This window comes from Chelonia mydas, chromosome 10, assembly GCF_015237465.2.
Source record: "Chelonia mydas isolate rCheMyd1 chromosome 10, rCheMyd1.pri.v2, whole genome shotgun sequence".
NCBI classification, from domain to species: domain Eukaryota; kingdom Metazoa; phylum Chordata; order Testudines; family Cheloniidae; genus Chelonia; species Chelonia mydas.
In genome coordinates, this window is record NC_051250.2 from 78,287,757 (window position 1) to 78,304,662 (window position 16,906).

At 38.9% G+C, this 16,906-nt stretch overlaps 1 protein-coding gene across 3 annotated transcripts in view; it reads left to right on the forward strand.

The window, feature by feature from the left end:
• Window positions 1-16,906, forward strand: part of MAP2K1 (mitogen-activated protein kinase kinase 1) — a 64,699-nt gene that overhangs the window by 31,925 nt on the left and 15,868 nt on the right. For all 3 annotated transcript variants that reach the window (XM_007059491.4, XM_007059492.4, XM_043523821.1), the window contains 3 exons: window positions 2,272-2,418; window positions 6,107-6,184; window positions 6,807-6,858. In XM_007059491.4, the coding sequence (XP_007059553.1) occupies window positions 2,272-2,418; window positions 6,107-6,184; window positions 6,807-6,858 (277 nt within the window). The remainder of the gene's footprint in view (window positions 1-2,271; window positions 2,419-6,106; window positions 6,185-6,806; window positions 6,859-16,906) is intronic.

Consider the following 16,906-nt stretch of genomic DNA (forward strand, 5'->3'; position numbering starts at 1 on the left):
GGTTCAGCTCCATTTCACCCACCCCCCAACCCCCTCCAACCCTAGTGCAGCAGTCTGGCAGTTTCTGTAAGAGGAGTAGATTGAAAACTTTCCATCAAAACTCTTTTTCATCTGAAAAATTGGATTTCAGGTACATGAATTTTTTCATGAGAAGTGTCCACGTTTTGTGGAGGTTTTTTTACTTTCACTGAAAACAAAAAAACCTTTGACTTTGAAATGCTGCTCTGGTATCTCATGAGAACTGTAGTTCAGTTGCCTTTTCCCCCCGTTCTCTATGTGCTGGGTTCCCTGACCAGACTACATCTCTCATGAAGCACTGTGGTCAGGAACATCTATTATGCCCTGCTTTGGCTCAGCAAGAGGGGAGGCCATCATAAATCACAGGAGATGTAATCCAGCTACGGAGCCCCTGGCCCAGAAGGGAATGGGCATGAGGCACCCACATTATAACCCTTGTGAGGCACCATGGCAGAATTTCAAAATCTGAGTTTTCAGCTGAAAGTTTTTAGTTCAAATTTTCGGCTCAAAAGTCCAACATTTCCACAGAAAATTTTCAAGAAAGTGACATTGTTTTCATTTGCATCAAAATTTTCCTTGGGGAAAAAAAACATTTTCCAATCAGTTCTCTTCAGTAATATACATCGCTACAATGTTCTACTATCAAAGCTGTGGGAATCAAGGCGAGTTGGCCCTTTTTCAGGGTGAGACTTCTGAAGCTTGCAGATCAGTGAGAGTCTCTTGCACAGAACTGATTTACTTGATTTTTTTTTCACTCATTTTATAAAACGTTTAGAGGGAATTTCAGCCTAGTTTGTGTCATTTGACACTTAATTGATTTGATAGCCTATAGGTGATACCTTGGCTTAATTGCTTTTTTTTTAATGTGCCCAGTACCATTTGTTTTCCATAAAGTATTCTCAGAATCTGCACTCTTTATGAGAGAAATAAAAACCCTTTATTTTGCATTAGGCAAAACACAGTCTAGCTAAAAAGTGTAATTTTATAGCTTCTCTTTAGATATATATTCATACTGATGACTTTTTTTTAAATGCCCAAGGTGTGACTGAATTCATTCTTCACTGAATGTATTTGGGACATTACTTTGCAAACATCTGGACAGATGTCTTTCTGCATCTGCTTGAAAGCTATTAGACTTTGTGACATATTTTACTATATAACTTCATTCGTGGATTTTTCTCAGTATACATAGTCTCAATAACTGAAATAGATCCATTAACCATAAATAGATGGAAGAGGAAAAAAATGCATTGGAACAAAATGTTCCCACTGAACAACTTCTTGAAACGATGAAAAGCCCACTCCTGGTAATATAAGTACTATACATCAGGTATTCTTTTATGCTATAATTAATGTCTCTCAAGAACTGTGATTGTCATAGAGCAAAGAGTAACATGTTGCATTTTAACAATTCTAGTAGATTATCTTTTACTTATCATAATTAGAATTTTAATTTTTATCAAAAGAGCAATTTTCTTACTGCCACTGCAGGTTGGGAAGATTATCTTGCATTTTTGTTTTAATATAGTTGTTTTCTTTTGTATTTTGCTTGTCTTTAAATTGAGGAAGAAAATGTCTTTACACAGTACTCTCATCTGCAATGTTGGGGCTTACTTGTGTAGTTTTAGAATGTCAGAAATGTCCTCCACTTGAAAAATAGATAAATAAAAATCCACACCTTTGGTTCACTCACTGTATAATAAGAGTTTTTTATACCTCAGTTGAGGTCTATTTGAGGTTGTATTATTTATATTAAATATAAAATATTTAGAATATTTGTTTTAGTTGAAATAGACCGTTCCCTAGTGGCCACACACATGCACAGAAAAGTTGCATATTGCAAATTGCATCCTTTGTCAGTTTCACCAGAAAAGCAAGCTATTAACTAGGCAGGGAGACTGAGCTATCCCCTGTCTTCAGAGCCTTCTATTCATGTCAAGTTGGTACGGTTCATATGGGGAACTTTTATTGCTCTATGTGTACTGTATCTATTCTGAGGATAATTAGAACTTCACTCTCCATTGCTGTAAATCCAGCATCTTTTCATGAGCACTGGAATTCACTCACATACTGTTGTTTTTATGAAGGGTACAAATATGGAACTCCTCTCCCTCCCCCCCGCAACAGGTATGCCTACAGTGCTTAGTATTATTATTTCAGTGGGTTAAAATAAATATTGTAGCATCCAAGTCATGTATTATTTTTTTTTTAATTGTCACTGAGGGAACAATAACAATTTGATTTATTTTACAGTTAATTCACTTAGAGATCAAACCAGCTATTCGAAACCAGATCATTCGTGAGCTACAAGTTCTACATGAATGTAACTCTCCATACATAGTGGGCTTTTATGGAGCTTTTTACAGTGATGGAGAGATCAGCATTTGCATGGAACACATGGTAAGTACACGTGTATCTGTGTGTGTTAATCTAAATTTTGGTATCAGACTCCTGTGAATATAAAATCCAATAGATACCATATTCTGAATATATTCATAGAACTTCTGTTAACATGGGAGCCCTTTCTGCATGTATGAGGAGTGGAATATTGGAGTTCAGCTCTACCATGAAAATCTGAGGACTTTGGATTTAGCATGGTTACAACATGGTTATGTTTTTACACCCTTTCCAGAGACTGATCCTGTCATAGTCCTACAAAAGTCCCTGTTTTCTTCTCCTTTATCCCTAGTCTTTGAGAATCCACATTATAGCAACCATTCTTACAGCCAGTCAACATGCTGTTTAATTAATCAGAGGCGTTACTGTTGAGGAGTATGAGGGGGAAAATAATCTCCTTTTACAGCAACTACCAGCATCGGTGCAGCTCCACCAAAAGTAGCCATCATTGTGACCACCGGTGTAAAAAGGGGTCAGCTGTTTTTTACCACTTGAAAATGAGTTCTGAGCTGGGTTTTTTGACACAATGTTAAAAATACCTGGACTGTAATGCCAGTGGTGGCTTATCATTGGTGCAGATTCTGTAAATATAGGTATTTAATTTTTCTAGTGTAGATACATTCCCTCTGTTCTCTCTGAAATGATATCTGCCCTGCCCATCCTTTCTGAAATCTTAGAGGAAGTACAGGGGAAACTAGCAAGACCAGAAGCACCATAAACAACGGTTGTTTCATACCAACGTTATTTTTTTGACTTTTTCATTTTGATAGAAAAGTACACATTATTCTAGCCATCTGCCAGCATTTCTCTAAGCCATATGGAGCCCAATGTTTAGAGCAATTTTTCTGTGATTAAAGGTCAATCAGATCCCTCCCTTGCTCATCAGGCAGAGGAGGCTTTGAACAATTTCTGTTCAAAGAACCACATTTTCTTTCAAATAAAATGGTATTTATAGAAAGAAGGTTTATTTTATTTTCTGGGGATATTATATGTGGTTATATTAATTTTGCCTTGACCTTCTTTAAAGGAAATCTTTAGGGAAAATATATGGTTGCCTAGATGCATGTGATCACAATCTAATTTATTTTACTATGTGCAAACAGAATACGGTGCTATCCAATAATATATATACTTGATGCTTTAAAGAGGCCTATTCCCCAAAGCTGAAACCAATCTTGAGGAAAACTGAGTGCGTGGAAATGCTTAAACATAAAAACAGGAATGATGATTGGTAATTGTAGTAAAAATGCTTTGATAGATGCCCAAAAAACACAATTCTGCAATCATGAAAGAAGATTGCTTTTAGTTAAAAGCCATCTTGGTTAAGAGGAGAGGTGAAATAAGTGCATGCTGTGTGTGAGTGTGTATTACACATACAAATGGAGACGCTGATAGCAATGAATACAAATACAGCAGTTAGGAAATGCAGACAATTGATAAGGGAAGCTAAACTTATCAGTCAGTAGGAGTAAGAACAATAAGAAGGAATAATTTTTACAGGAACAAAGAAAATCCTATCAATGCAGATTAAGGGGGGATTTAAATTATTGTCCTTGTCCAGCTGAAAATATCAGAAGTGAATCTTAACTTCAGCTAGCAACAAGTGCTTGACAAGCAAAATATTTGGGGTTTGCTCTTAAAAGCTGCTGAGCTCCTAGACTTTCATAGCAATTGAAGGTTTCAGAGTAGCAGCCGTGTTAGTCTGTATTCGCAAAAGGAAAAGGAGTACTTGTGGCACCTTGGAGACTAACAAATTTGTTAGTCTCTAAGGTGCCACAAGTACTCCTTTTCTTATAGCAATTGATGGTATCAGCACCTTGCAGGACTGGGGCCTGATTCAAAGGTCTATTGATTGCCTTGGAGAGTGAATCCTTCTCTCTGATGAATCAGTTTCTGAGAAAAAAGGACTACATGTTTTTTCTACATATTATGTAATGTATGTATTTTACATATATATATTTTTGCACTTTTCTATTGGTGCTTTTATTTCTTTTGGCTGAATTCACATCTGATTACATGAATGTGAGTACGACATTTACCATAGGCTCATATGCACTTTTTAAAATATTTCCCCTGGGAACGTTGGGGTGTACTCCTCTGAATTATAAAAGCTTGCATTGTAGCTTGCATACTATATTGTTCTCTTTCGGGGTATGAAAAGTGACAGAGTATTTTCCACTGCTGTGTTTTGTAAAAGGCAGCAGAAAAATATTATCCCATGCCTGTGGATATGATTTCAAGAACTCTGGAATATTGCAAATCATCAGCCATGTAACTGGATCTTGCTTTTGTTTTAAAGAAATAAAATTTAGAAGTTCTGTTTTTGTTATGTAGTCTCTGTTCTAGAAAATCTGCACAAGGCTACTGTTGAATTAGATCATAATCGGTTGCTAAAAATAAGTATCATTTATACAGCTTTTCTTCTCTGAAGCTCTTAGCAACAGAGTTGCTTGAATTTGAAAGGGTGTAAGTGCATGTGTTAGTAACTTATTTAACTCCGGTAAAATTAGTGAAGTAGTTACTCAACATGAAATCTGAAAAACAATTTTAAAATATTTTTTTTCTGTTGGTGAGTCATAGCCTGTCCCCTGTGTCTGCATTTGGTGGTGTGCATGACACATTGGCATCCTCCGTTACCATAAATACTGCCTAGAGTTCGTACGGGACTGGCTATCAGTGGGGTTCCAGGGAACATGCTATCGACAACCTCAGTGTTATTTGTTGCAAAAGAGACAGGTCGATATTACCTGATTTCTGAGTGCAGTGGAGCTGATAAATAGTTAAATGATTCCCTACCTAGTGCTCAAAGTTCTTCAGTAACTCCTGTTAACCTTTGAGGTTGGTCTTCAGGTGTCTTTCATAATTGCTATACTGTCTACTCCGAGTGTTCAGGAAATAGAATTACAGAATCAAAACATATACAATGTATGAAAAAACTGTATATGGTTGATGTTCCTTGTCGTCTTAGATTATAAGCTTTCGAGGGTGTCCATCTCTGTGCACTGTACATAGCACAATGGGGTCCTGATCCTGCTTAGAGCCACTGTGTGCTACTGGACAATCTTCCTGTCTATTGTGTATATTACATCGAACTAGAGTACTGTATTTCCCATCCAGATAAAATGAGTCTGAGGTCTTGTCTTGCCTTTATCCCAAAGATCAACTCAGACCATCACAGATCACAAGATATAAACCTTCCATCCTGTCTAAATCCTGAGCATCTAAAAGAGAGACAGTGGCACCCCATGGACATGCAAAGAACAGTTAAAATGGATCTAAATACAACTGTAGGCTGTGGAAATCTTACTGCACTCCTAGTGCTTTGTCACTGCTGGTCATGGGCAAGGCCTCCTTAGTAAGGAGAATCAGCCTGTGCATCATGGAATTATACAAGGCCAGAAGACCATTAAATGACGCAAGGGGCCACCTCAGTGGTTGACAGGTCTCAGGTTGTTTGATCAGATTAGTATAAAACTGATTTAACCTTTTCTAATGACCAGCTGCACTTTTTTCCCTGATACTCACCACTACAATATAAAGCAAAAAGGATAGTTTATTTCGTCATGAGCAATGGGAAACAGCACATTGTCTGCCTTCAAAATTACAAGATTTTTTTCCTCCCAGACTGTAGGCTTTAAAATGTTTTGGATAAATATGATTAATGTTTTAATATTCAAACACTTATTATTAGGATGGTGGGTCCTTGGATCAAGTACTGAAAAAAGCTGGAAGAATTCCAGAGCAGATTTTGGGCAAAGTTAGCATTGCTGTAAGTATATTTGTAATTTACTCTGGGAAGCAGGGACCAGATGTCTCCATATTATATTAGGACAGTGCCAGATCCAGAAGGCAAAAGCAGCCGGTTTGTGGGATTGAGGAAAATTTAAGTGGGACAGGCAAATATTACTGGGCTTTAAAGTGGTGGGTTTTTTTTTTTTGTTTTTTTTTTTAAATACATGTCACCACTTTGTAACTAAGGACATTTGGATGGATCACACACATTCCATTGTGTGTGTTTGCTTTGATTTCCTGCTAAGGGATGTCAGCTGCTGTTACTACCACTGGGTGGGAAAAGAACCAGCAAAATAATTCAGATGGTCTGAAAAAGGCCGCCTATTAAAATGTTTGGAATGTTACCCTTTAAGTATCTGTACTGCAGTAGGTTGTGTCCATGACATTTCTGGTGGTTGTTTGGTTAACATTATTCTCTTTTATGGCAAATTGGAGTATAAATTTGAACATGACTGCCTTTATTTTCTCTTTGAATTCTTGCCATGGTGTATTGTGCTTTTGATTGTAGATGACATTTTGAAATTCTTGCTTGGACGAAACTCATGTTTTCATTTTTACTGGTTTTACAGCTTTGAAATGTTGAATTTTCTTTTCTCTAGGTAATAAAAGGTCTCACATATTTGAGAGAGAAACATAAGATAATGCATAGAGGTAAGACCATGCATTACATCCCTGGCTTCTCTTTTCCTTGTATATTGAACATCAATAGAAATCAAGAGATTTTTTTTCTGTTTGTTTTTCATGTTTTTATGTCTCATCTTGAATTTTTTTTCACCTGACGTATTGTTTCTCCAAATCTCTCTTTCAACCATTAACCCTGTAGCTGGTGGGTGCTCTCACAACCTCAGTATGTTGCAGGTGTGATGAACATTCTTTGAAATGTTAGCATGCGGCTTCCATCGCATCACGTATGCAGTGGTGATGGTGTAGCTGTGTCGGTCCCAGGATATTAGAGAGATAAAGTGGATGAGGTAATATCTTGTATGGGCCAACTGCTGTTGGTGAAAGAGATGAGCTTTCAAGCTTACCATCAGATAAGCCCAAGCCAATCAATATGAGACATGTAGGAATTGGTGTTTGTGTGATTACATATTTGATATACTCTCTTGCTTTATGAAGAAAATTGTTAAATACATTATGAAACAATATTTATGACATTATAGTTCTCTAATTGTAATGGGTTTTCTTCTGGTAGCAACAGGTCTATTAGCCATCTTAGCTAAAAGCTTTGAAGAGTTTCAAAGAAATACAACACGCTGCTTTTAATTTCTGTTAATTTCCATTATCACCATTAAGACTATGGTTCCTCTTTAAATTAAAAGTCACAGGCTTTTAGTAGATGTCTCAGGCATTCATGTGCTATTTATAGAAGTCTACCAATCAGAAGCGCAGCCCTTTATATTTATTACCTAGTTTAATGGTTGTTAACAATATGGGTAATTGTTAAATCACACAAAAAAGAGGCAGGAGTTTAGTTCTAAATCTGCCCAGGTCTTTGAATGGACTTTACTGTAGGGTAAACACCCATAATGTTTCCTGCATCTTTTGCCTTAGCCTTTTAAATCCAGCTGTTTTTTAATCGGCTGCATGTCCTACTAAATCAGAAATGGCACTTGTGAAATAAAACATTCTGTGGTTTCTTATGTCACTGTAAATTACGCACCAGAGATGGATTGCTCTACATTTTTGTTGCCTCAGCTCATTGCAGTGATTACACAATATAGCTGTTAGTACTGACCATTCAGCTAGTCTCTTGCATCATTTAGGACTCCACAGACTTTTGGTTATAAAAATATTCCATTCATCAGACTAGTCACCTGATATGTGGTTGTTAGCAAAACCAGGAAAGGATTAATAGGAACGCACGTAGATGTGACAGATTGAAGAACCGCTTTAAACATGATGCAGCAGACTGTATTTATTACATGTTCTCTTTTGGGTTTTACTAACAGCTGAATATAGGCTTCTGCCAAAGGGGTGGTAGGGACTTCATGTGGATTTCTGATGGTAGCTGCAAAGGAATGTGGTTCCTAGTTTAGAGCTTAACAAGGTTTCTTGGAAAAGAGACCCACTGTTTTAGGGCAGACAAAAAATGTGACACTTGTATGCTCTCAACACCTAGTTCAGCAATGGCATAACTCCTTTGACATCAATGGAGTTGCAGCCTCTTATGACAGTGCTAACTTTGATCCTTCAATATTAAACATTGTAATGATGGGTGTGGGGAAGAAGGAGAATAAAATGAACTATATAGTAGTGTGGCTTTTTTTTTCTGTTTTGTTTGGTGGTAATGGTGGTTTTTCAGGAGCGGTTGTTTGAGGGGGTTGTTTTGTTTTTGAGATTTTCTTGTTTTTATTTGTTTGCAACATTTAGACTTGCATGTTTTTGTCATTGGTATATTTTTGAGGTTATAGAAGGGAAAATCAAACACCTCTGATGTTATTACGATCACATCTTGTAAAAAGACATTGTTTGGCCTAGTTAGTAGTGGAATGGGACACCTCCAAAAAACCACCTTTGTAGTGTTGGTAATTCAGTAGGTGGCATTCTTCGGTTTGAGTCTGTGCTGAACAGTGCCAGCTGGCCTCTGTTCTGATGGAGATACCAAAAGCACCAAAATGACTTAAAAGCCAAGTCCTATTTTCATCAATGACTTAGAAGCCAAAGTCTCATTGAAAGTCAATGGGATTTAGGCTCCAAAGTCTTGTAAGCATTTTTGAAAATTTTACCCTAGATCCTTTGTAGAAATCCTAGAAATGTAGGCCTGGAAAGGACCTTGAGAGGTCATCAAATCCAGCTTCCTGCATTGAGGCAGGACCAAGTAAACCTTGACCATCCCTGACATGTGTTTGTCTAACCTGTTCTTAAAAATCTCCAATAATGGGGATTCCACAACCTCCCTTGAAGCTTATTCCAGAATTTAATTACCCTGATAGAAAGTTTTTCCTAATATCTAAACTAAATCTCCCTTGCTGCAGATTAAGCCCATTACTTCTTGTCCTACCTTCAGTGGAGATGGAAATCAGATGATCACTGTCTTCTTTATAACAGTTCTTTATATATTTGAAGGCTATCAGGTCCCCTTTCAGTCTTCGTTTCTCAAGACTAAACATGGCCAGTTTTTTTTAATGTTTCCTCATAGGTCAGGTTTTCTAAGCCTTTTATCACTTTAGTTGCTCTGCTCTGGACTCTCTCCAGTTTGTCTATATCTTTCCTAAAGTGTGGTGCCCAGAATTGGACACAGTACTCCAGGCCACACCGGTAACGAATAGAGCGGGTCGCCTCCTGAGTCTTACGTACAACGCTTCTGTTAATACACCCTAGAACGATATTAGCCTTTTTCGCAACTGCATCATAGTGTTGACTCATGTTTAATTTGTGATCCACTATAATCCACAGATGCTTTTCAGCAGTGCCACCCCCAGCTAGTTATTCCCCATTTTGTAGTTGTGCATGTCATTTTTCCTTCCTAAGTGAAGTACTTTGCATTTATCTTTATTGAATTTAATCTTGTTGAATTCAGACCAATTCTCCAATTTGTCAAGGTCATTTTGAATTCTAATCTTGTCCTCCAAAATATTTGCAGCCTCTCGCAACTTGGTGTCATCTGCAAATTTTATAAACATGCTTTCCACTGCATTATCCAAGTAATTAATGAAAATATTGAATAGTACCGGACCCAGGACTAACCCCTGCAGGACCCCACAAGATTCACCCTTCCAATTTGACAGTGAACCATTGATAACTATTATTTGAGCATGGTCATTTAGGTAGTTGTGCATCCACCTTATAGTAATTTAATCTAGACCACGTTTCCCTAGTTTGATTATGAAAATGTCATATGAGACTGTGTCAAAAGCCTTACTACGATCAAGATATGTCCTGTTTATTGCTTCGCCCCTCTCCACTAGACCAGTAACCCTTTCAAAGAAGGAAATCAGGTTGGTTTGGCATGATTTATTCTTGACAAAGTTATGCTGGCTATTCCTCATAACCCTATTCTCCTTTAGGTGATTAAAAATTGGTTATTTAATAATTGGTTTCAGTATCTTTACAGGTATCAAATAAGATGTAAATCCAAAATATGGATGTGGTTGTTAAAGATCCTATGGCACATTTTGCAAGGGTAAGACTGACTATTAAGGGCAGGTCTACACTTAAGTTTTACCATCAGATAGGGGTGTGATTATTTTTTTTTATGACGTAGCTAGGTTGGTAAAAGCCCTTCTGACAGTATAGCTTATTTCACTCACCAAACCAATATAAATGGTAGTGGCAAGAGCACTTTTGCTAGTATAACTACAGCTACACTTGGAAGGCTTTGCCAGTGTAGTTATAAAAGCAAAACTTCTAAGTGTAGGCCAGGCTTTAGCCTGGTGTCCTACTCCTATTTCAGTTTGGGCAGCTACATGCTGCTTATCTCAGCTTCTCTCTTTATTCTTCAGTTGATTGTTCTAAGCTGTTGTGTAGGTATTGTACAGCTACCACATTTAGCCCCTTGATTGTGGTATGGGGGGGAAATGAAATGATCCTCGTTCTTAGCTTGTATAACAGTTTAAGGACTTGATCCAACAGGAATGTACAAAAGTACTTGGAAATTAGTATACTGATCTGCACCAGAAGATGCTGCACAGGGTGCACTGCTGACACCAACCCAAATGCCTCCCATCTTGTTGCTGTTATAATTCACGAGGGGCTTAGTCCTGAATTGGAGTCGGAATAATGAAATGGCTGCTGGATGCCTCACTAGTTGCCATTGGATTGTGTTTAGGAATATGTTTGGCCATGCCCTTCCCCTGCCCTTAGATATGTTCACTTTCTCCCCTATGAAATGCTTCACATCGCTGCTTATTACAGGGTCTACTGAGCAGGGCTGTTCATTCTGTGGAAACTCTACTGCACTGCAGCAAGTATGTGCTGAGCACAGACTGCTCAGCACTATGCAACTACTGCTCTGTCAGCCATAGTATTGGGCCCCAAGTCTAAAAATGGGTTTGGGGTCTGTGCCTGGTTGCCTGGGGCAAGTGATGATGGTGGTTCCTTTATTTGTTTTAGGCATGGGCCAGATCCGGATCTTTTCATTTGTTGTTGGTGGGCTCAGATCCAAACCCACCTTACCATTCCAAAACCGGAAGGGGCCTATTTTCTGGTAATTGTTCAGCTGCATCGAGAATCTCTCAAAAACAGGCATTCTCATAGGATTTAGGCCCAAGGGGGTGGAGATCTGGTGAGAAAAGTGTTGTTTTATGATACCTAACTGAACCTGAGCTCCAGGAAAATCTGGATCTGAGCACCGAGCACCAACCACCACCTCCTTTCTAGTTTAGTTTGACACTAGATTCTTACTTAAAGATGGTCAGCAGTGTAAAAATGTGTCTGTCTTTTCTGAGTTAAATTCTGCCACAGATTGTGTCGAGATACTTCTCCTGGGACACCACAAAGCCTGGGTTTCTCTTGGACAGTTAATGGTGATACTGTATTCTGTACCCAGCCTTTTGTACTCAACACACTGAAAACTCACATGGTGGGAAGTCCTTCTTGTTACTTATAAACTCTGAAACTTAGTTTTAGAATTAATTTTAGCTAATATTAGCACTTCTGGACCTCCTGCTGCCAGTCATTATCTTGGGATGCTGGTGTTAGTGGAGTAGTGGAAATCAATATGAGAGATGGCAAACCACTGTTAAAGTGCAGTGAAAAACATTTTAAATAATTTGAATAAGAAGTCTGCTGTTTGAATTTGTTGGTACATATCAAGGAGCTACAGATGTCCTTTTGTTTTTAAATCCCTAATAAAGCTGGATGGAATCTCACTTGCTGTCTCTGATACTGAGCCTCCATTCTATCACCATCACAAATGGGTGTCACTTTTCACTCCTCTGGTGGCTGCCATATAACACGCTCAATAGCAGAAGTTTTTAATTAAAACTTGATTTTAAAAAGTACTGTTTCACAGTTAGGACTTGGTGAGAATTGCATCTCTCTATGGGAGCCCTGTGAATGCTGTAAGTACAATGAGGGATTAATCCAAAACCATTGTAGTTAAAGGGAGCATTTTCTTTGACATCAGGCCTGCAATGGAGCTTTCTTTGTCAAGTTGACTGTTAAAGATTTATGATCTTTCGAATGTATATCTTAAAGTGAATGCCAACATGTTTCATTGTCTTGATTGGTGACCCATTGAACAGCTTTGACTGATTTTTGGGAATGCATTGAGGACTCTGACTTTCTGGCTTAGCAGGTGCTAGATATGAAGCATCAATCTTTCAGTTGATGTGAAGGGGCTGATTGTGTCATTTATGAAGTGATCCCTGCTTTCTGATGTTTGGCTCCTCACTGGCAAGGCTTGGATTGAACTAGTACACAGGGCTAAGGCGTAGTGGCACGTCTTTCACGCTCATTCCTTGTTCTCTGGAATCTAAGAATCCGCTAATTAAAAAGAGTTTTTGTCTCTCTAGCCATTGTTGCTGGGATACACTTGGGTCACGTTTTTGAGACTAACTGATGCTGTGACAGCTGCCTGTTTGCACAACCCGAAACAATTCTGATGTGTGAAGCCCTGCCCGTTCATTTAGATGGGTGCCAACTCAGATGCCCACTGATAACACCTTAAATGTCAACATTCCTTACAATTTCATTGCTTATCAAAGCATGTATGGAAGAAAAAGGAAAATCTTATTGTGAAGATCTGCCCAAATCTACTGTGAGTGACAGCCCATTTGGCCCCAGGAGTGAGTGGCTTTGGTAGATACAGCCACTCCTACCCATATACACACCCAATAAAGGAGTAACTTAGCAGAGCCCAGCTGGGCATCTCCACCTCCCTCCCAAGAGGGAGTGAAGCTCACAAATGCCAGTGGAACATCTGAGGCTTGTCAAGGGGAAGCCAAACTCAAGGAGCCCAGCAAAGGCAGAGGCCCTTTGTGTATTCAGATCCTACCAAGGGCGAGCCAAGTGCTAGGAGCCCAGAGAACATGCATGATTAGAGCTTGCATAATCTGCCATGATGGGTGTCTCCGATGGGCAGAGCTTAGCACTCTCTTGAGTTTCCAGACTGATCCCTGACCACTTTCCAATCACGGAGAACAGGGAGCAATCCCATAATGAACAGCTGGTAAAAGTCCTCTAGCTTCATTCAGATATATGGTAAACCCTGTAAAAGGCATCGGCCAAAACTTAACCTGATGATACTGTTTGTGCTAAGGGTCTTGCACCACTTAGTCAGGTTCTGACAATTTTTAGCCGAACTTTAGGGCCAGCTGTTCCTTATGGTGGGTTGGCCTGAGCTTTAGGTTTACAATTTGTAAATCAGATAAATTCTGGTGCGGTAGCTTTGACTCTGTTTAAGTGCAGTCATCCCTCGCAGTCATGGATGCATCAGAGGCTGCTCTTTCAAAGTGCATGGACCAACAGAAGTTCCTCCTTTACATTCCTTCAGTTTATCTATGTTATCCACTTATATAGCTCATTGGCTGTATGGAGCACATGTATCTGCAAACAGTGCATTTTGTATTCAGCTTTGTTGTACTGTGCGTTAACAGGGTCAGGAATATATTCAGTTTATACACACTACATATTCTCGGTAGAGAAACTCTTTTAGAGCTGTGGGGTGCTAGGCAAAGCAGAGTGTTTAAAATAATATTAAGATGAATCCTTTGTACTTTAAGGTGATACCACGAGCTACAAGATCAAAAGGAGGAGAAGCAGTCAGTATATTTCCTTATCTTGACACATGTTCATATCTGAGTTCCACACAAGTTCCAACTTGCAGACTCTCACTTTCTATAATGGCTCAGTGTAACTTCCTGGTGAGTGTGATACAGGTTCCTCTCTGTGCCCAATTGGCAGAGGAAATGTCTTTGTGATAGCCACAGCTAGAGAGCACTGGCTCTTTAGCTCAAGTAGCAGCAGCAGCTCAGGAGGACCCAGTTCAGTCCTCAGTGTATTGACCATGTGACTTCAACGGACCACAGAGGGACACTGTATAAATAGGCTGACTTCATGCCTCACCTCTACCCCTTTATCCTGCTATCTAAGGCACTTGGCTGATTTTTAAAGTTAAAGTAGCTTTTTTACTCCTATTGCAGATCACCTTTCCTGAGACTTCCTTGATCACTGTCTTGAATAAAGAGCTCCTAGTTGCATATGGACCTGGAGCTGGGGTACTAAATAAAGGAGAACCCAAGCAAACTAAAGTGCTTGGGAAAACTTAGGCCATGTCTACACTAGGAGTGCTTTGCTTATCTAGCTATACTGTTTATATTATACCACCAAAGCGCTCCTAGTGTGGATGTACCTTGTTACGAACAAAAAGGCAATTTTGCTGGTATAGCTTATTCCAATTCCCCCAAGCAAAATAAGCTATACTGGTAAAAGCACAGTTTTGCTAATATATCTTCATCTACACTGGGGGCTTTTGTTGGTACCGCTCTGTCATACCCCTTCACAACCCTGACCGACATAGCTATGCCAGCAGAAGTCTGTAGTGCAGACTAGGCCTACAATCCTACCACACATAGCCAACAGTATCACCTGTTTAAAGTAGATGGTCTATATTGTACCAAGTTATGTTCCCTTAATGGTGAGATACAAAATGTGAACTCATACCATGGAATGAAAGTCCCCAAATGGTCCCATTTCAGATTGAAACATATGGATTATCTCTCCAGCAAATAACCCCTGGTAACTATGCTGATATTGTAAGATTACAGCAATCAAGTGACTTTCTACAAAAACATGGCTTCACAGATAAATCTCTGCTGTCTTGGGCCGGAACTTTGTAAGAATAGTTTTTCAGTTGTTATGGTTTGTCACCCATTCATACTTGGTCCAGAAAATAGACTCCTTCAGGTTTGGATCCGAACCAAGAGAAAAAACAGAAGAGGAAAGTTTGGATGTAAAGATTTTAATCAAATTCCTTTGCTCCTTCACACGCACTCTCCCTTCTCTGAAACTCATAGATGTTCAGATTCAAGTTTTTGTTCTGGCTCAGCTCTACTAATAACATTTATTAATACAGAATGTGTTTTATAAATCAAATGTTCTTGTCACAGTTTTTGCAGCTTTGCATTTAATTCTGCTTGGGCAAAACAGTTTAGTCAGTTTCACATTTGGGTTGTCATGAACTTCACCTAGTGCTGGTTGTTTAAAACCTTCCCTGCAGTGCTGGAAAACAAAACAACTCCCCTTCCCTCCCCTGAACTTCAGGCACTGCTTTCTCTTTCTTTGATCTATTTAAACAAAACATTCAGGATAATATCTATTCTCAGGTAGAGTGAAATACAGAATCAACATTATGGGCCTAAGCTATGTGCCTGTGTCCTTTAATTTTTCCGGACTGTTTCTTGGATCACATTGCATCGTCAATATCTTTTGGAGATTGGGTGGAATTAGGGTATATCTGCTTAATAGGAATCAATAAGTACTTGGAAACTGTAGGCCATATAGCACAGGCATTTGCATTAATGTAATTGACTGCAGCTACTGTTGGTCAGCATAACTGACTTTGCAGCATTGCTGGGCAATAAAACAAAGGAACATTATGGTAACACTAAAAAAAAATAGACTCTTACATTTTTCACAAAAAGGGTATTTTATCATAAGATGTTAACAGTAGAGTGCTCCTGAGGTCCAGAGCTAGTATATTTGGTCCACAACACGTCACAGTAACTAGCACAATGGGGCCCTGACTTCTAGGCATTACTTAACACAGATAAATAATAATAATAATGCTGACCTGGAGAAAGAGAATGAAGGGGAAAGGCAAACTTGTTGGTGACACAAAATTAGTTAATTAGTCAAAAGCAGGGCGAATGATAAAGACCTGCAGAGAGACCAAGTGAAACTAAGTAACTAAACAACATGACTTTCAGTGCTAAAACTTTAGTTGTTCAGGGGTGTGAAAAAACACCCCTCTGAGCAACCAAAGTTTTAGCGCCGAAAAGCACCAGTATAGACAGCGCTTTATCGTCGGGAGCTGTTCGGGGTGGAGTTTTTTTTATCGCCGTGAGAGCTCTACCCCGGCGATAAAGCATGTCTACGCTGCCGCAGCCGTGCCATAATGTGGGCAGTGTAGACATACCCTTAGAGACACAGGTGGCTCCTGAACTAGCTGTGACCTTTCAGGAAAACTATTCAGGCATCATGATGGACAGTGAAGAAGTCATTAGGGTGCATTAAGAGGAGAATGGAAAATGTTATCCCTTTATGTAGATTAACTCATTTGGAATGCTGTGTTTAGTTTTGGTCCTCCTCTCTGAAAGGAGAACTGGAAAAACTTTGGAAGGAAAGAATTAAATCAAGTGGACATAAGGCAAGGATAACTGGAGAAGAGGAAAGGAGGAGGCAGGTAGTGTGAAGAGCTTACCAGGCTAAGAGGATTAGGACTCTTTTTTGCAAGGATTAAGCAGAGGTGTGATAAAGGTACATATACTCTTCCATACTACCAGAATAAAAAGGCTCCAAATGATAAGGAAACAAATTTCCATACTGAGACTAACCCATGAAACTCCTTGTTGCAGAGTATTAAGATAAATGACATGATAGTTGTATTGGTTTAGGTGGTTTTTTTTGTTTTTGTTTTTTGTTTTTGGTTTTTTTTTAAAGAAACCATCACTACATGAATAAAAATAGCAAATAGCACCTGCAGATGAGCCAGGATAAAATTCCAATTGCTATCAACTATACTTTCATATAGGGT